The 20,335-nt window shown below is 49.8% G+C and overlaps 1 protein-coding gene across 1 annotated transcript in view; it reads left to right on the top strand.

Annotated features, from left to right (window-relative positions):
- Positions 1-20,335, top strand: part of HSPG2 (heparan sulfate proteoglycan 2) — a 194,685-nt gene that overhangs the window by 120,627 nt on the left and 53,723 nt on the right. Inside the window, 4 exon segments of the mRNA XM_073316403.1 lie at positions 4,035-4,170; positions 5,627-5,778; positions 6,153-6,291; positions 6,996-7,135. Coding sequence (XP_073172504.1) covers positions 4,035-4,170; positions 5,627-5,778; positions 6,153-6,291; positions 6,996-7,135 — 567 coding nt within the window.

Below are 20,335 nucleotides of genomic sequence, written 5' to 3'. Positions count from 1 at the left end.
CCCAGGCCCCGGGAGCCGCTCCGTTAGCTCCAGCAGAGTGCCCTGGCCACGCGTTCACGGGCGCCACTGCTTCCTGAGGAGGGGGGTGATTTGGTACCATCCAGCCCAGGCTGGCAGGAGATCCTTGCTGTGCAGTGGGCTAGCCCAGGAGAGCCCGCTGACATCCCCACCAGAGGCCCGGGCCCCAGCACAAACAGGATGCAGCTCACCATGCCCAGGTTCCCCCACCCCCCGGCCCCTCTGAAGGGAGCCACACCGGGTCCCCCTGTGATAGGATCGTAGGGTTGCCTGCTTTCTAATTGCACAAAACTGAACACCCTTGCCCCGCCCCCTGCCCTGATGCCCCTCCCCTTTTCTGAGGCCCCGCCCCCTGCTCACTCCTTCCCCCAACCCTCACTTTCACTGGGCTGGGGAGGGGGTTGGGCTGCGGGAGGGAGTGAGGGCTCCAGCGGGGGTGCAGGCTCTGAGGTGGGGCTGGGGATGAGGGGTTTGGGGTGCAGGAGGGGGTGTGGGCTCTGGGAGGGAGTTAGAGTGTGGGAGGGGGTTCCGATCTGGGGCAGGGGGTTGGGGTGCAGGAGGGGGTTCGGGGTGTGGGCTCCGGCCAGGCGGCGCTTAACTTAGGCGACTCTTCGAAACATGAAACCAAACACCCTAGCCCTGCTCCTTCCCCCAAGGCCCTGCTCCCTGCCCCGCCCCTTCCCCGAGGCCCCACCCCCTGCTCACTACATTCCCCCTCCCTCGGTGGCTCGTTTTCCCTCACTTTCACTGGGCTCGGGCAGGGGGTTGGGGTGTGGGAGGGGAGAGGGCTCCGGCTGGGGGTGTGGGATCTGAGGTGGGGCCGGGGATGAGGGGTTTGGGGTTCAGGAGGGGGCTCAGGTCTGGGGCAGGGGGTTGGGGTACAGGAGGGGGTGCGGGCTCCGACTGGAGGTGCAGGCTCTGAGGTGGGGCCGGGGATGAAGGGTTTGTGGTGCAGGAAGGGGTGTGGGATGTGGGCTCTAGGAGGGAGTTAGAGTGTGGGGGGGGGGGTTCAGACCTGAGGAAGGGGGTTGGGGTGCAGGAGGGGGTTTGGGGTGCGGCGCTTACCTCAGGCGGCTCCTGGAGCCGCCGGCATGTCCAGTTCTAGGTGGAGAGGCGGCAAGGGGGCTTCATGTGCTGCCCACAGCTGCAGGTGGCACCCTGACAGCTCCCATTGGCAGTGGTTCCTGGTCAATGGGAACTGTGGAGCTGGCGCTCAGGGCGGGGGCAGCACGCAGAGCCCCCTGGCTGCTCCTGTGCCTAGGAGCCGGATATGCTGGCTGCTTAGGGGAGCTGCGTGGAGCCAGGGCAGGCAGGGAGCCTGCCTTAGCCCCACTGCACCACGGACTGGACTTTTAGAGGCCCAGTCACTGGTGCTGACTGGAGCCTCCTGGGTCCCTTTTCGACTGTGCATTCTGGTCGAAAACTGGATGCCTGGCAACCCTACGGGATCACTGGGGTACAACCTGGAACTTGGATACCGCTGTGCCCCCTTAACTCTCCAGCCTGGGTTGTCGCTCACAATGCTTTGCTAGTGACAAGCAACAAACCCTTCTGGGCACTGTTATCACTCAGCCATCAGCATGTGGAGTCCCACACCCAGCTAGATCGCATGAATGCTCCCTGAGCCACTCATGGATCACACAGAGAAAGCCACCAGCCAATTCCCTCCAGCTCTCCAGCCTTGCACCCCAGAACTGTACCTGACCAGTGTATGTTTAATACCCAGTCCACCCCTCCTTCAATGTGGAGAGGACACACACTAGCCTTTGTAAACTGAGCTGAGATTTCCCAAGCACTTGAAGCAAAACACACTGTTCTAGGTAAAATATAAAACAGATTTATTAACTACAGAAAGATAGATTTTAAGTGATTACAAGTGGTAGGCACAAAAGGTCAGAGCTAGTTACAAAAGAAAATAAAAGGTAAGCACTCAGTCTATATCTGAAACCTTATTACACTCGGCAATATTTGGATCAAGCAGTTTTGTCACCACACTGGATGATACAATTCTTAATACACAGGCTTCTCCCTTGAGCCTGGGACCAATCTCCTCAGTTGAAGTCTTTGTCTTCCCAGCATTCTTGTTGCTTCCAGTGTAGGTGTGGGAGGAGAAAGGTGAAAGAATGATGCCACTGTCCCCTATTTTATATCCTCAGTTCATGTGCCTGGAAAACACTAGCCCAGACATGTCCTGGCGGGCTTTGCTGTGTCACAGAGTTGAGCAATCCCCCACTGTGTGATGCTTGTGCAGCCCTCTTACAAGTATTGTAAATTCCTTGTTTATAATTCCCCTGCTGATTAATGGTCGCATAACACTCCCCAGGGAGTGGGTCACCACCTAGCAGTAGAGAGTCTCAGACTTACACCATATTTCAGTAACAACCATACAGCAAAATCTCATAACTTCATACACATTAACGATATACAGGTTTGGACAGAACAGTGGATTTCAGCAGATCATGAGCTTTCATATGATATTTTACATGGCATGTGTGACAGGTTTGGGCCTTTTGGGGTGTCACCTTATGTGCTGGGATGCCACTGAATCAGCCTATTCTGCCAGTCTGGGTCCCCTTTACCTGGCCTGGCTGGGGTAGGCCCACAAGCCTGTTCCAGCCAAGCACAGAGGCAGGGCCACGCCCAACTGCACATAGAGACAGAGATCTGCTCTGGGAAGATTCAGCCTTCGGGGCTCGCCTCAACACTCTAGTGCCCATTCCGTTTAAGGGGTACAAACCCAAAGGTTTTATGAAATTCGCCCCCTCCCTCACCATGGAAGGAGATATGCACAACTTCTTCCCCCCCCCCCCCCCCGCAGTTAGAAATTACATAAACTGGGTTATATTATAAACAAGAAATAAGTTTATTAACTACAAAAGGTGAATTTTAAATGAATATAAGAGGTAACTGACAGAACAAAGCAGATTACTGAGCAAATAAACCAAAGTACACAAGCTAAGCTCAGTATACTTAAGAAACAGGTTACACAATGTAATTTCTTACCCTAAATGTTATTTTAGGCAGATTGCAAAGTTTCTGTAGTTCAGAGTTCCAGTTATATTTCTTTTCAGACTGGATCCCTGTCTCAGTCTGGACTCCCACCCGCCTTCCCTTCAGGTGGCTTTAAAGCAGTCTTTCTTCTTGGGCAGACAGGCCATGGAGAGGAGGGGTCCCGTTTGCCTTCCTCCCCATCCTTAAATAGGATTTACATAAGGCGGGAATCCTTCGTTTCCCAAACTTGATCCCCCTTCCCTTCCAGGGGAAAGTTACCAGAAATCCCAGGTAATGTTTAGTATCAGGTGAGAAGACCTTCTGACTCTGTAATATCACAGCGTCCATGAGTCAGTGGCAGTACGGAGATTCCGCGGAAGGCCAAGATTTCACAATCCATTGTCCTCACTGATGGGCCATCCGCCCTGTCTGGCTTTTCCATTGTTGTACCTGAAGTGTTAGCAGTGGGCATCACCCAAAGTAGCATAGTTGAAATACAGATACATAGTCAATATTCCTAACTTCAGATACAGAACTGATACAGGCATACAAATTGGATAATCACATCCAATAAATCATACCCTTTCCAATGATATCTCACATGATCCATCTTGCTTAAAGTATGTCTCAGTTATATAATATTCATATCATAAGCATATTTTCCTAAAGAATATGGAGTCAAACGTCACAGCATGCTTGTGGGAAATAGATCATAATTATTTGACATGTGAATATGGGGGTTCCAGGGTGCTACTTTGAGGGACAGAGAGCCACCCCCCACAGGCCCTGTACCACCCAGACAAACCGCCAGTAACCAAGATGGCCACCCAGCAGCCCCTTTCCTGCTAAATTGCTGTGCTGTCTTCTGGGCACTGATTAATGGTCTCGTCAGTGGGCCCTGCTGTGACCCCGCACAATGGGGATGGGGTCCCAGGTGCCCTCCCCTCTCCCTGCACACCTGGAGCATGTGCCTGGTGTGTGCCCCCGGGACCCCAGCCCTGACTGCTCCCTTGCTGTGTTTGCAGTCCCGCTCGGAGCGCACCGACATCGCCACTCTGGTGATCCCCTCCATCACGGCTGCTGACAGCGGGGTCTACCTGTGCATCGGGACCAGCCCAGCCGGTGTCGGCAGCGCCAGGATCGAGGTGGTGGTGCTACGAGGTAGGGGCCCAGAGATGGGCTTTCACTGCTAACCACTAGGGATGTGCCGGCCGACTGGGCCACTTGCAGGGCTGCCCTGGCACATGCTGTGCAGCGCAGCATTGGGCATCAACCACATGCCATCCAGCTGGAGGGTGTGTAGCTCCCCAGGGCAGGGCCCAGGAGGGGGCAAGGCCCTTGCCTTTCAGCTCCAGCAGCTTCTCTCCAGCTGTTGGTGCTTCCAGGACTTTAACAAGAGGCTCCCACAGAAAATCTGCTCCCTTAGCCTGGGCTAAGAGGAGGGGGAAGCATCTTGGGGGGTCTGCCCCCATGAAAGGGCTCTGCACTGATCCTGCAAACCAGCCTGTGTTCAGTGTATGGAGAGCGGACCCCAGGCACGCAGCCCTGCCTCCCTCTAGTGGCCAGGCCAGTGAAGAGCTTCCCAAGTGCACTGTTCCCTGCCCCAAGCTGCTGGAGCTGGGTTGTTAGCTCAAGCCGTTGACTGTCCTGTTGTGATATCCCAAGACTCCGGTTCAGTCCCTGCGGGGACCCATTCAGGGGCGTTGTCACAGTAGCCCAGCTTGGCTGTGGACCCCTGCTGTGGGGTGGCTGCTGGGGTATTAACTGTTGGCACTGGCGGAGCCCGGAGTCACTCTGGGGCTGCTAAGTACAGAATGCCCCTGGTAGGGTAAGAAGTGACACTGGCAAGAACTCGGAGCTGCCTTGCGTAGTTGTGCTGGGCCTGATCGGTCACGTGGTGTCACCCCTCTGCTCCCGATTGGTGGAACTGAGGCTGCGTGACTCGTCTCTGGGGGCGAATGCTTGAAGGAACATAGCTCAGTCTCCCCCTGTGAGTGGCTGGGGGGGCGTTTGAGCTCATGCTAGTAAAACCCCATGGCACAGATGCTTGTGCAAAAGGGGCCTGGGTACAAACAGCCCTGAGGCCCACAAGGAGCTGGCAGCATGCCAGGGGAAGGGTCACTGGCACCTGACCGAGCACTGATCACAGAGAGTGGCTCCCAGCTCAGGCTGCCATGATCCTGCCTCTTCTGCGGGGAGGTTCTTGGTGCTGCCACCAGGCACTGTCACTTGAAATAAGTGACCAACTGGGAGATCAGCCGGAAAAGGCCAAGCATCTCCAGCTTTTGGCCTGCGAGAGCCCAGCACAGCCAGCCCCCTCCGGGGGGCTGCAAGAAAATGAGCCATTGCTAATGCATTTTGACTGCCGGGCCCCCACCTTTCTGCTCTGTGGCTGTGCAACACCTGGCACGCAGAGGCCTGTCCTTGACAGGGCACCTGCAGATAACGCGAACGATGAATAATTCCATGCTAGGCTGCAGTAGCTAGGCATGAGGACGTGTGGGCTGCATTGTGGGCCCTCGTAGACGAGCTGCTGGGCTTTAAATGAACTCTTAGCCATTGATCCATGCTAAGCTGATTAACCCAGGGATTCTCCACCCTGTCCTGGCTCTTCCAGCCTCGGGCGTGGCGCCCCCCATCCGGATCGAGGCCTCGTCATCTTCCATCACCGAGGGACAGACCCTGGATCTGAACTGCCTCGTCGCGGGCCAGGCACCAGCCACGGTCACGTGGTACAAGCGGGGGGGCTCCCTGCCAGCCAGACACCAGGTACAGCTGTAGGAAATCAGTGTGACTCCACGGACAGCTGCGGACCTGCACCAGTTCATCCCCGCTGGGGATGTGGCCTGTGGCACTGCAGAGCCCCTGTGTGGACTCCCTCAGGTCCTGGCACAGATGTTCATGGATCCCAAGGAGGCTTTTCCTTATCCCAGGGCAGGCGGGCAGCTGTGTCATTCTCTGAGAACACGGAGATGGGAGGATGCAGAAATGAGAGGCCAGTCATTCTCAGGCTGAGGCCCAGCGAGTCCCTGGGATTTTCAAGGGGGCTGGGCAGGGGACACAGTGGGGCTGAGGGTTAAGCTCAGGTCTGTTTTCTTCTCTTCCCCCTTGAATTCCCTCTCTCCCACCCATCTCCCTGCCAGGTCTCTGGCTCCCACCTGCGCATCTCTCAGGTCTCGGCGGCCGACTCGGGTGAGTACGTCTGCCGCGTGAGCATTGGTGCCAGCCCCCATGAGGCCTCCATCCCAGTTACTGTCCAGCACAGCGCCGGCTTCCCACATGGTAAGGCTGAGCTGTGTGTGCTGGCTGGCTTGGGGGCAGGAGTTCCCTGCTCTTGTTGCCCTGGTACCAGGGGTCCCTGTGAGCGATGCTCTGGCATCCACTGGGTGAGGGATGGCTCTGACCCGCTGTGGCCCCAGGTGATGTGCTTTCCAGACCCTGCCTTGCCCCTTCAGATGCTGCCCTCCGCACCCTGCCCGCTGCACATGGCAGGTTTCGGGGCCACCATTCCCCTTCCACAGGTGAGTGGAGGAGCCTGTGCAGACGGGTGCAGGCTGCAGGGAGTGTGCCACAGGGATCTGCTCTCACAGACAGTTGCCCTTGGTGCTTTCCCCAGGGGAACCAGCCTCGCAGTGGCATGACCAGGCAGCACAGCGGTTGCTGTTGTGGGGGGGCGGGGAGATCTGGAAGTTTCTGCTGATCTCTGGGGGCAAGAGACCCCCCCCAGTGGATCTGCACTGGAGGGTGAAGGGCGGGCCATGGGCTGCCCTCTTTCCCCTTGGTGTTGCCCTGAGGTCCGTGCAGCTGCCTTGCCAGTCCTAGGAGAGCTGCGCTCTGACCCTGTGGGGCTGCGGGCCGGGCAGGTCATTTCCATTGCTTTACAAATCACTTGAGGGTTCTTACCCCTCCCCAAGCCAGCGCTGCTCCAGTCTGCCTTTTGGTGATGCTCTGCTCTTGGCTCTACCCCTCCCTCTCTGCTCTTCCAGCCCCCCCTATCCGGATCGAGTCCTCCTCCTCTGCCGTCACTGAGGGACAGTCCTTGGACTTGAACTGCCTCGTCACAGGCCAGTCGCCAGCCACAGTCATGTGGTACAAGCGGGGGGGCTCCCTGCCGGACAGCCACCAGGTAGTGGACCATGTGGGAACACAGTGGGCTGGCTCTGGTGCTTTGGCCTGTGCCAGTTCTGGTGTGGAGCTGGGCTGAAATGCCCAGGCCTCAGCAATAGCTGCTTGGGAATTCCTTGGGGAACCAGTAACTCCACAGCGCTGCCTCCCAGTAATGTAGCACCACTGTCCAGCTTACCCACAATACCTTACTCCTCCTCATGCTTCTGGGAGAGTCTCTCCAGAGCCCTGCCTCAAGAGGTGTGGCACCATGGAGGGGGAGGTTACCGTTGTGATGGGTTCACCCTGGGGTGCCACCTCAAACTGGGGTACCATTGAGCCCCCTGACCCACCAGCCTGGGCTCCCTTCATACTGCACTGCTGTGACAAGCTGCCCAGCCCAATACAGGTAGGGATACACCTAGCTGCAGTTACATGCAGAAGCTGTGACCAGCCCTGCATGGGAAGGGTCCAACTAGGGAACTTCCCAGCTACTCAGGCACGCCCCCTCTGGAGTGTAAACCCTCTGGAGTGTAAACCCCAAATTATACTATCTTGTGCTGCACAGGGAACTGTACAGCGTAAGCTCATGAAATTTACCCCCTCCCGCAAAGTGGAGAGGAATATACAATAGTTTTCTGCGCCGAGTTATGAATCCCACACACTGGTTTTAAACAAAGCAAAAACAAGTTTATTAACTACAAAAAGTTAGATTTTAAGTGATTATAAGGGACAGCAAACAGATCAAAGCAGTTTACCTAGCAAATAAACAAAAACCGCAAACTAAGCTTAATATAGTAACAAGTTTGGATATGAATAGAGGATTCTTATCCTAAATGATGATACAAGCAGTCTGCAGATTCCTAAGGGGCAAGCTGCACTAACTTACAGCTTGGAATCCCCAGGTGTTCCATTCACAGGCTAAAAATCCCTTTAGCCTAGGTCCAGCACTTCCCCCAGGTCAGTCTTTCTTCCTCAGGTGTTTCCAGGAGTCTCTTTGGGTGGGGAGTCTGTGAAGACCCATGATGATGTCACTCCCCTGCCTTATATAGCTTTTGCATGTGGCGGGAACCCTTTGTTTCAAAGCTTGATTCCCATGCCAGTCAGTGAAAAAATACTGATGTCCCAAGATAGAGTCCAGCACCAGGTGACCTGGTTACATGTCCCTGTCGTGTCACAGCAGCCATTACTCGGAGGCTGTCTGCGGCCTCCTCAGGAAGGCTCCCCAGGTGGGAAATAAGCTTCTTCTAAGGCCTGTTGTTTTCTCTAATGGCCCTTCTCCACCCAGCTTTTCAAAATGAAAACATCTTGTCTAGTGGGCGTTCCCCAGGAGTAAACACATTTGTAATACAGATACATAGTCAATATTCCTAACTTCAGATACAAAAATGATACATGCATACAAATAGGATAATCATATTCAGTAAATCATAACCTTTCCAAAGATATCTCACATGGCCTATTGTAACGATGCTGGCTTTGGTGGGACACAACTGGGAGTAGCAATTCAGGACAAATTGCTTAGAGCAGGGCAGTCACAGCCCCAGGCTGGTGGTTGTCCACCTCTAAGGCACACCAAACCAGCCAAACAGAGAGGACTTCGGTCTCACCCCACTGGCTAACCATCAGTCACACAAGCAATTCCCTTAGACACTCCAGTTTCCCAGGCTTCAGAGTAGCGGCCATGTTAGTCTGTATCAACAGAAAGAACGAGGAGCACTTGTGGCACCTTAGAGACTAACAAATTTATTTGAGGATAAGCTTTCATGGGCTAAAGCCCACTTCATCAGATGCATGCAGTGGAAAATACAGTAGGAAGATAGATTAGATAAAGAACATGAAAAAATGGGGGTTGCCATACCAACTCTTAACGAGACCAATCGATTAAGGTGGGCTATTATCAGCAGGAGAAAAAAAACTTTTGTAGTGATAATCAGGATGGCCCATTTCAAACAGTTGACAAGAAGGTGTGAGTAACAGTAGGGGGAAAATTAGCATGAGGAAATAGTTTTTAGTTAGTGTAATGACTCATCCACTCCCAGTCTTTATTCAAGCCTAATTTAATGTTGTCCAGTTTGCAAATTAATTCCAGTTCTGCTGTTTCTCGTTGAAGTCTGGTTTTGAAGTTTTTTTGTTGAATAATTGCGACTTTTAGGTCTGTAATTGAGTGTCCAGGGAGGTTGAAGTGTTCTCCAACTGGTTTTTGAATGTTGTAATTCTTGACGTCTAATTTGTGTCCATTTATTCTTTTGCGTAGAGACTGTCCAGTATGGCCAATGTACATGGCAGAGGGGCATTGCTGGCACATGATGGCATATGTCACATTGGTAGATGTGCAGGTGAATGAGCCTCTGACAGTGTAGCTGATGTGATTAGGCCCTGTGATGGTGTCCCTTGAATAGATACGTGGACAGAGTTGGCAACGGGCTTTGTTGCAAGGATAGGTTCCTCGGTTAGTGTTTTTGGTGTGTGGTTGCTGGTGAGTATTTGCTTCAGGTTGGGGGGCTGTCTGTAAGCGAGGACTGGCCTGTCTCCCAAGATCTGTGAGAGTGAAGGATCGTTCTTCAGGATAGGTTGTAGATCCTTGATAATGCACTGGAGAGGTTTTAGTTGTGGGCTGAAGGTGGCAGCTAGTGGCGTTAGGCTTGAGTAAAGATTGGGAGTGGACGAGTCATTACACTAACTAACAACTATTTCCCTGTGCTAATTTTCCCCCTACTGTTACTCACACTTTCTTGTCAACTGTTTGAAATGGGCCATCCTGCTTAGCGCTACAAAAGTTTTTTTTCTCCTGCTGATAATAGTCCACCTTAATCGACTGGTCTCGTTAAGAGTTGGTATGGCAACCCTCATTTTTTCTTGTTCTTTGTAATATATATATATATATATATATATATATGTTTCTCCTGTATTTTCCACTGCATGCATCTGATGAAGTGAGCTGTAGCCCACGAAAGCTTATGCTCAAATAAATATGTTAGTCTCTAAGGTGCCACAAGTGCTCCTCGTTCTTCCAGTTTCGCAGTATCATCACCAGTGCCTCTCTTATTCTGGGGACGAATGGTTATGAAAACCAATACCCAGTAAAAGAAAAAGGGTTCTCCTGATCCTAAAGGACCAAGCTCCAGACCCTGGTCAATATACAAATCAGATCTTACTCACAAATCACACTGTTGCCAATCCTTTAGAATCTAAATTCTAAAGGTTTATTAATAAAAGGAAAGAAATATAGATGAAAGCTAGAATTGATTAAATGGAATCAATTGCATACAGTAATGGCATAGTTCTTGATTCAAGCTTGTAGCAGTGATGAAATAAACTGCAGGTTCAAATCAAGTCTCTGGAGTACATCCACAGCTGGGATGGGTCATCCAGTCCTTTGTTCAGAGCTTCAGTTTGTAGCAAGGTTCCTCCAAAAGTAAGAAGCAGGATTGAAGACAAAATGGAGGGGTCTCCAGGGCCTTTTATATTCTCTGCCCCGTGGAAGGACACCTCTTTGTTCTTACTGTGGAATTCACAGCTGCAAAATGGAGTTACATAGCCAAGCCACATGTCCATGCATGACTCAGTTCTTTACAGGCCTACGTCATTGTTTACATGTTAGTTCCCAGGAAAGCTCAGCTGTAGATTGAGGTCTCCCAAAGTCCATTGTCAGTTAAGGGATTCTTGATTGGGCACTTACTAAGAATAGTCCTTTCTCAAGACGCTGACCAAATGCTTCACTGAGGCTACTTAGAATCAAAACACATTGAGATACAAGTACGTAGCCACTATTCATAACTTCAACTACAAAAATGGTACACACATACAGACAGCATAATCATAACCAGCAAATCATAACCTTTTTATAGACACCTCACACGACAGCCTCTTTACATATGAACAGTCCTGAACCTTAAATAGTTTTTCTGAGCAAAATTTCCATAAATCACTTAAATGTGAAGGTTTTGGCCACTGGGCTTCATTTGAATGTACGATATCATCTACATTTGGGTAGGTTGCGGGTGCAGTGGTGAGGTTAATGGAGGAAGGGATGGTGGGGGTGATGGTTGTGGTAGCAAGGCGTTTTTGATAGTCACTGTCTGGAAGCCAATTAGGGAGGGCAGTGCATGGTGAAGCCACTTGTCCAAAAACACAGGGCACAGCCTGTGAAATAAACCCCAATACCCAATCAATGCCACATTCCCAAGAATGGGACCCACAAGTTCCTCCCTGCCAATGTACAATGTTCTGTCTTCTGTACTATGGTAAATTCTTAATGTCTTTGGTAGTCAGGAATTCTTGTGCCTTGGCTTTAGCAGAACAGATGTTCCTCTTCTTTTGGAACATCCGTGGTTTAGCATCATATAAGGGAGAGGTGACTGGCACTTTATTTGGTCCTTCAGAGGGGTTATTTATTGACAAATTGCTGGTGGCTTTGTGCATCTAAAAGAACATAACAGTATCATCAAAGTTCAGCAATAGTAGCAAGAACATAGTTACGCATACAAACCAAATAGAAGGCATCAGTCATTTTCACACCATGGCTAATTCTTTTATTCTGACCGCGGGGTCGGTCATGACAGTTGGGTGCCAGCGGGCGCTAGGCTCTCCACTGGGCTTCTAAAGGCTTTATTCTGGCCTTTGATCTCTGGTGTCCCCTTTACCAGCAGGCCTGAAGCCTTAGCTAGCTATAAGGGTGAATCACGGGAAGTGTCACTGTCTCTTCCTGAGATTGTACCTAGGTTCCCTTTTGGGGCCTGAAGCTGGGTTGCCATCACAACCACTCTGGTTGTTTTTTGGAACTGGATCTCGTGGTTGAAAATCCCCAGCGTCTGGGTCCAAGGGTGATGTTATTTTCTTGCCGTGGGAGGCGTGGATCCAGCTAACGAGTCCCTTGCACTTGACTGCTGTATGGGTGGTCAGTAGGATCTCGTAGGGGCCCTTCCAGCGAGGTTCCAAAGAAGTCTTTCTTTGATATACCTTAATATAAACCCAATCTCCAGGCTGAAGGGGATGGCATGGTGTGTCAGCTGGTTCCACCAGGGCACTTTGGAACTGTGAATGGATAGACCTAATGCAATGAATTAGCGTCTGACAGTATGTCATAACAGTATCATCATTTAGTTGCAGGTCCAATTGGCAAGAGAGTGGGGGAGGGGAAGTCAGCATATGCATAGGTCTAGCCATAAGGATTTTATATGGGGATAGGCCATGTTTGCGTGTAGGTGTGTTCCTCATATATATGAGAGCAAGGGGTAAGGCATCAGGCCATTTAAGGTTGGTTTCAGCACAGATCTTAGAGACTTTGTACTTTAGTTCCCCATTTTTGCGCTCAACCACCCCTTCACTCTGGGGGTGATGAGCACAATGCAAGTGTTGGGTGATGTTAAGAGCCTTGCAAATCTGTTGCATGATTTGTCCTGTAAAATGGGTACCTCACTCACTGTTAATAGAGAGAGGTAAACCAAACCGAGGAATAAAATCCCTTAACAATTTTTTTGCTATGGTGAGGGAATCGGCCTTGGCGCAAGGGTAGGCCTCTATCCATCCAGAATACATGCAGACATAAACAAGAACATATTCATAAGAACAACATTTTGGCATATTGATAAAATTGATTTGGATATTTACAAAAGGTCCCCACGGAGTGGGGTGCGCAGCGGGTTTTGTCCGAACTGGTCTGCCGCTATTGTGGGCTAGGCAGATCGGACAAGAATTGCAGTACTGCTGTGCCATAATGGAGAAATTTGGGGCATACCAATGATGCAGTACTAAAGCAATCATCCCCCCTTTGCTCACATTCGCCAATCCATGGGATGCACAAGCGAGATAGGGGAGCACAGCCTTGGGCGCCACCAAGCAGCCATCTGGGGAGCGCCACAAGGCATCTGGATGCAAAGTACCTCCATCCCACTTCCATCTGTCCTTCTCTGGTTCTGGGGACGAATCTTGCATAAAAGCTAAATCGTGGAGAGAGGCAGGCATGGAGGGGAACTGTGAACTGAAGAAAATAAAATCAAATGGAGCCAGAAACCCGGAAATGGCCGCCTATCTGACAGTAGCATCTGCCAGTGCTTTTCCTCTGGTAACATCATCCTAAGGTTTCTGGTGAGCAGTACATTTTACAATGGCAATAGCAGAAGAGAGTTGAAGGGCAGAGAGAAGAGCACCAACAAAGGGCCCATTACTGATCTTTGCCCCTCCCCCCCAAAGTGAGAAATCCTCGGTGTTTCCATAGTTGCCCATAATCATGAACCACCCTGAAGGCATATCGAGAGTCTGTGTAGATGGTAACAGACTTGTTCTTGGCTAAAGTACAAGCAAGGGTAAGGGCGACAAGTTCTGCGACTTGGGCTGAATGTGCTCCCGGAAGGGAGCGAGCCTCCACAGGCTCGTATTGGGAACAAACAGCATAGCTGGCCACGAGTAGGCCCGCAGGATTTCTGAGGCAGGACCCAGCTACATAGAATAGTAGATCAGGATTATGAAGCAGGATATCCTTCAAATCAATTCTAGGAGTGAAGAGTTCTGCTGTCTCAGCTAAACAGTCATGAGGTTCCCCCTCAGCTGCCGTGGGAAGTAGGGAAGCGGGGTTAAGGACAGGGCAGCGAGTAACAGTTACATTTGAGGCATTTAAAAGCAGCATTTCACACTTGGTTCATCTGTAGTTAGAGAGATGCTGGGTTTTGCTTTGTAGAAGCAGGGTGGTCACGGCATGTGGGACGGCAACACATAAGGGGGAACCCAAAACAAGAGTAGCAGAAGTCTCCACAAGGGAAGCAGCTGCCGCTACCGCCCAAAGACAAGGAGGGAGTCCAGCTGCCATAGGGTCCAGAGGTGAGCTATAATATGCCACGGGGCATCGTTTGTCGCCATGAGTTTGAGTAAAGACCCCCAAGGCTATTTCCTCCTTCTAGTGGCAGTAGAGGGTAAAGAGCTTCTGGTAGTCAGGTAAGCCCAAGGCAGGAGACCTGGTAAGAGCCTCCTTAATCTTAGTAAATGCTTCCTCGGCTTTTGAGGTCCATGGAAGGGGTTCAGGAACCTTGTCAAGGGTTAATTCTTGCAGGGGCCTAACAATAGCTGTATACCCAAAGATCCACTGTCGGCAATACCTGGCCATACCTAGGAAGCTGCGCATTTGTTTCTTAGTGGTTGGTTTAGGGACCTGGAGGATGGCTTGTATTCACGCAGAGGACAAGTGTCTCTCTCCAGCTGAAATATCATGTCCCAAATAATGGACCTTGGGCAGACAGAGCTGCAGTTTAGACTTGGAGGCTTTTTGACCCTTCTTGGCTAAAGCTTGCAATAGCGTAAGGGAATCAGTTTTAGAGGCCTCTAAAGATGACGATGCCAATAGCAAGTCGTCTACGTACTGGACTAGAGTGGACCCCATTTTGAACTCGACGTCATCCAGATCCCTTTTGAGGATATGTGAGAACAAGGTGGGCGATTTGGTGTAACCTTGGGGTAACCTGGTCCAAGTGTATTGACATCCTTGGTAGGTGAAAGCAAACAGATATTGACTATTTCTGTGGACAGGGATAGAGAAGAAAGCCGAGCAGAGGTCAACAACCGTGAAATGAACAGCAGAGGGAGGAATACAGGAGAGAATAATAGCAAGGTTTGGGACAACGGGGTAGATAGGGAGAACAGCAGCATTGACTGCGGAGATCCTGGACAAAGCGCCACATCTGCTTGCCAGGTTTCCTTACAGGTAAAATGGGGGTGTTACATTTACTGACTATAGGAATAATAACTCCTTGTCAAATTAGGGAGGTAATCACTGGGTGGATTCCCTCTTCGGCCTTCGTTGAGAGAGGGTATTGCTGAACTCTAGGAAGGGGTTTTGCCGGATCTAGGCGAATTTGAACCGGTCTAGCAGTCCTGATGCACTGGTTGGAGTGCTCGGCCCACAAACAGGGAGGAACCTTGGCCAGCAATTCCTGTTGCAACAAGGAAGGGCTGGGGTCGGTCTCCTCCTCTGGAGCGCCCAATTGCAAGACTGCCAGGATCTCATTTTGACTGGGATCAGGGACATCCAAATACACCCCGTCTGGGGTGCAATAAATTGTACAATTTAATTTGCACAGCAAGTCTCTTCCCAGAAGGTTAACAGGTGAGCAGGGGCTGAGGAGGAAAGCGTGGTGCTCAGACAGAGGACCGATAGAGATAGTCAGAGGTGAGGAAATGGGATGGGGAATAGGAGTGTTCCTCACTCCTACTGCATTTACTATTTCTGAGGTTACTGGAAGGGAAGGGAGGTCGCCCGCATGGAGGCAAGAGGTAGGGGTGCCATTATACAGTTTACATATGGTCCTGTCTGGTTCAAAGGAACAAGCAAAGCGATGATGTCACCCGTCTCCTGGCTATCCTAATGGCTTTGAGGGCATAAGGGAACAGGGGAAGAATATTGCGATGAAAGGGCAGGGTCGATTGACCTGTTAGGGCGATTGGGACAATTGTTTTTCCAATAGCCGACCCGTCCACAATTGTAACAGGCGTCATTACTTTGCCTCTGAGCAGGGAGACAGTGGGGACCTCTGTTGGGTCTCCCTCCTATTCCCCTTAATGGGCGGTTGTTGTGGGGTTTTTGTATATTCTGGATCTGGAGGGTCATTCATTTAGTTTCGATGTCGTTCTTTTTTTTTTTCTAACTGACGGTAGTAATGCTGGGCGACTGCCAGAATTTCATCTGGGTTTTTTCCTTCCCAATCCATGGTACCAATTTCTAATTGGTCCCCCAATCGTGGATTGAGTCCCCGGACAAAGGCGGCCACTATGGCTTGTTTAGCATCTTGCTCTGCATTATCTATGCCAGAATATCCCTCAAAAACCTGCTTAAGGCGCTTTTCTCCTTTATTTTGTCTACAAGCACTAATTTTAGTCCAATCTGCCTTTTTTGGGCAGTTTTTAAGAACTGCATCCAGCAGGTTGTTTCTGTCTGTGTTTAAGTTCCTATTATGGCCTTGGTCGTCGCTGGGCCAGTGGGCCTCTTGTAGGAGGTGATTTAATGTTTCCCTGAGCAGGACTCCTCTCAGGAGTTGGTTTAAATCTGCCCAGTTAGGGTTGTAACAGCTTATGACTGTTCTTAAATCTTCTTGAAATTTGACTGGGTCTTCCCTTATTTTAGGAAATTTTTCAATCAAATTATACAAATCCGTGGGAGACCAAGGGGTATGTACAGTCACCAGGGTTGCCTGGCCCGAATGATCAGCACCTGGGCCTGGGAGTTGGTGCAAAGGGAATGCTGTTTCATGATGGGGAGACAGGGGCTGAGGGCTGAGCATGAGGGGCCCCTGGGATCGTAACTTCTATTGTCTAGTATTCTTTGCCAATGGTCCAGATGAATTTTCCGGCAGTCCATCTAATTGGTCACATAGATATCAGACCGAGTCTGCTAGGGTAGTGATTGGTCTTCCTGTGGGATCTGAGGGCGACTCAGGGGAAGGCGGTGAAGTAGATGCTGACATTGGTGTTACTGCTTGGGGCAAGGGTCCCTGGATAGTGGAGTCAGCCTCCTGATTGTAGAATGGTGGAGGTGTGTAGTCTGGTGGAGGCGGGCAGGGTCCACTGCCCTCTCTATTTGTTCCTCCCTGAGTGGACGGACCTGCACTCACCTGTCGAGGTAAAGTAGGGGCAGCCAGCTGTCTACATTCTAAGTATAGATCTATAAGATCTGTGGATGGGGCCGAGGGGTTTTTTTGAAGAGGCCTTGAAGGGTAAAGGGGTATTTGCTGGCCAGCCGGGGTTTGGAGAAGAGTTAATTTCTCCTTTGCCTCTTTTAATTGCGTTTTAAGTTTCTCCTGGGAGTCCTTGAGACTCCTCATTTGAGATTCACAGCGCCGTTTTTCTGTTTCCCCATACCAATCGAAATATGCATCAAACTGACCTTTCCCTACTGCTTTGGCCTGAAGTGCGCCTCTGAGGTGCACAATCTTGTCAAGGTCGAAGCTTCCCTCTAAGGGAAACTGTAATTTTGGATCATCCCTGGTATACCGATTCCCTTTCTCTAAAAACTTGCAAGTGAAAGGACTATAATTTGTGTACATGTAGTATGCCGGTGTGCCTTTTGGCGGGATGGTGATCCTTTTTGACTCACCAGCCCCCATCTTTTGCTGGCAAGTGCGGGAATCCCTTTTTGGATCCCCTGGCTCCCAGAATCCCTACGGATCTTTCACTCGTCACACTCACACAGGGAAGGTTTTGTTTAGGGTCTCCACGACTGTCTTACAGCCTCCCTTCAGCAAAGAGCGTCGGCTGGTGCCACATACTCTGTCGCTTCAGGAGAGGTGATCAGACCAGTCAGTGGCTCATAACTAGAGGTAGGGGAGGAAAGAGGGTACGGCAACAAACCGTCCGAGGATGGAAAGGATGGGATCACACAATCCTAGACCCAGACAGGCCCCTCAACGGTCATGCCATGCAGAGGGAAACTGCCGAGGTCAGGGCATTTATCGTGATGCCCACTAGATGGAATCACAGGGCTTGCTTTAGAGGCACCTCTGACTTCGCAGGGTGCTCTGGGTGTCTTCCTGTGACTCACACTCACACCGGTCTACCGACCTTCACTTTCACACTGGCACACGGACCCAGGTCTATCCACGACCTGCCCAGCCACACCCAGTGGCTCTTCCCGAAAACCAAACCTGGATGGGACTCTAACCCACCCAAGGGCATCAGGTGTGTCTGGCAGCAGAAGTCCGGATAGAGCGTGCAACTCACCTAAGCCCAGAGCCTACGGGCGGTCCTCCACCAGAAAACCAATATACAGATTTCAAAAGGTCTCTTACCTTTCTGATGGGCCCAGGGTCTGGTGGGAAACAGCTCACTGTCCTCCAGCTCTCGGGGGTCATTGTCTATCCAAGTCATGGCACCAAGAATTGCCGTGGAAAAATCACCACGGGTTCTGTTTGGTTCAGAACAAGCCTGAAAGCCAGCTTTATTCAAGCATGCGCATACAGGGAGAGTCAGCCAGAGCTGCTCTGCTATAAACAGAAAATACGGGAGCTTATATTGCTGAAAACCATAATCTGTTAAACACACTTCCTTCAACAGCATTTTTCCTTATTTGGCATATAGTGCAAGCTTTAATGGTAGTTTTTCCTTATTTGGAATATAGCAAAACAAGCGTTACCTGTTACTGACTGGTGCTTCCTTTGTGGTTAATGGTCTTTTCTAGCTTCTAGCGGTTATGGTTACATTTTTAAGCTGAGCTGTTGCTATTTGCCTCTCAATGGCAATTTCCTCACCCGCTTCTTATGCTTTATACATACAGTTAGCTTAACCAAAGTTCTAGGCCTATTAGTTTAGGCCTACTAGATTTTTCCTCCACAGATGAGAAGCAGTATTCTTATAAGACTTCCTTGATGCCACTCCTACCATGTTTAAAAATTTTCTGCAAAAATTATGTATGTTACACATTTTTAAAGGATTTACCATCAGTACCAAATTCTTTGTCATAACCAACAAACTGTATTATGAGACTTAACAGTACCAGAAAATTAATGACAGGGAGACGTTGCCAAGTATGTTTATCATACCATGCCTTCTGTTTAGATGGTCTGGTTTGTTGAATATTTATTGTGTTTTTCAATTTCTTCCTGAACCATACTATGTATTCAGGAGCTGCTCTTTCTTCCCCTTTAGTGTTTTGTCCAGTGTCCCTTCAGTAAAGGTTCTCTGTTCATGTCTGTCTTTGGAGTTTTGGAGAGGTAAGGATGTAAGAGGACCTAGCATGTTACTGGCTGGTCCTTACGGAGATGCATTCCATCTCCAGGGCTAAACCCATGCAAAAAATCCTCCACCCTGCCCTTCTAGGGTTTCCTTGTAATTCTCACTCCAAGAATTGGGACTTTTCCCACCCCCTTCTTCTACAGGGCTGTGGTCTCTTAGCATAAGAACATAAGAATGCCCCTACTGGGTCAGACCAAAAGGTCCATCTAGCCCAGTATCCTGTCTTCTGACAGTGGCCAGTGCCAGGTGCCCCAGAGGAAACGAACAGAACCATCGGTAATCATCGAGTGATCCACTCCATGTTGCTCATTCCCAGCTTCTGGCAAAGAGAGGCTAGGGACACCATCCCTGCCCATCCTGGCTAATAACCATTAGTGGACCTATCCTCCATGAATTTATCTAGTTCTTTTTTGAACCCTGGTATGGTCTTGGCCTTCACAACATCCTCTGGCAAGGAGTTCCACAGGTTGACTGTGCGTTATGTGAAGAAATACGTCCTTTTATTTGTTTTAAACCTGCCGCCTATTAATTTCATTTGATGACCCCTAGTTCTTGTGTTATGAGAAGTAGTAACCAACACTTCCTTATCTATTTTCTCTACACCAGTCATGATTTTATAGACCTCTAGCATATCTCCCCTTAGCTATCTCTTTTCCAAGCTGAAAAGTCCCAGTCTTATTAATCTCTCCTCATATGGAAGCCGTTCCAGACCCCTAATGATTTTTGTTGCCATTTTCTGAACGTTTCCCAATTCCAATATATCTTTTTTGAGATGGGGCAACCATATCTGCACGTAGTATTCAAGGTGTGGGCATACCATGGATTTATATGGAGGCAACATGATATTTTCTGTCCTATTATCTATCCCTTTCTTAATTATTCCTCACATTTTGTTCGCTTTTTTGACTGCCGCTGCACACTGAGTGGATGTTTTCAGAGAACTATCTCCAATGACTCCAAGATCTCTTTCTTGAGTGGTAACAGCTAATTTAGACCCCATCATTTTATATGTATAGTTGGGATTATGTCTTCCAGTGTGCATTACTTTGTATTTATCAACATTAAATTTCACCTGTCATTTTGTTGCCTAGTCACCCAGTTCTGAGAGATCCTTTTGTAGCTCGTCACAGTCTGCTTGGGTCTTAACTATCTTGAGTAATTTTGTATCATTTCCAAATTTTGCCACCTCACTGTTTACCCCTTTTTCCATATCATTTATGAATATGTTGAATAGGACTGGGCCCAGTACAGATCCCTGTATTTAACTCTTTAACTCTTCATTCTGAAAACAGACCATTTATACCTACCCTTTGTTTCCTATCTTTTAACCAGTTACCAATCCACGAGAGGATCTTCCCTCTTATCCCATGGCAGCTTACTTTGCGTAAGAGCCTTTGGTGAGGGACCTTGTCAAAGGCTTTCTGAAAATCTAAGTACACTATATTCACTGCATCTCCTGGTCCACATGCTTGTTGACCCCCTCAAAGAATTCTAGTAGATTGGGGAG

This window comes from Lepidochelys kempii, chromosome 18 (assembly GCF_965140265.1).
Source record: "Lepidochelys kempii isolate rLepKem1 chromosome 18, rLepKem1.hap2, whole genome shotgun sequence".
NCBI lineage: Eukaryota > Metazoa > Chordata > Testudines > Cheloniidae > Lepidochelys > Lepidochelys kempii.
The sequence above is the reverse complement of the archived record's forward strand: the minus strand, read 5'-3'. Positions and strand labels throughout refer to the sequence as shown.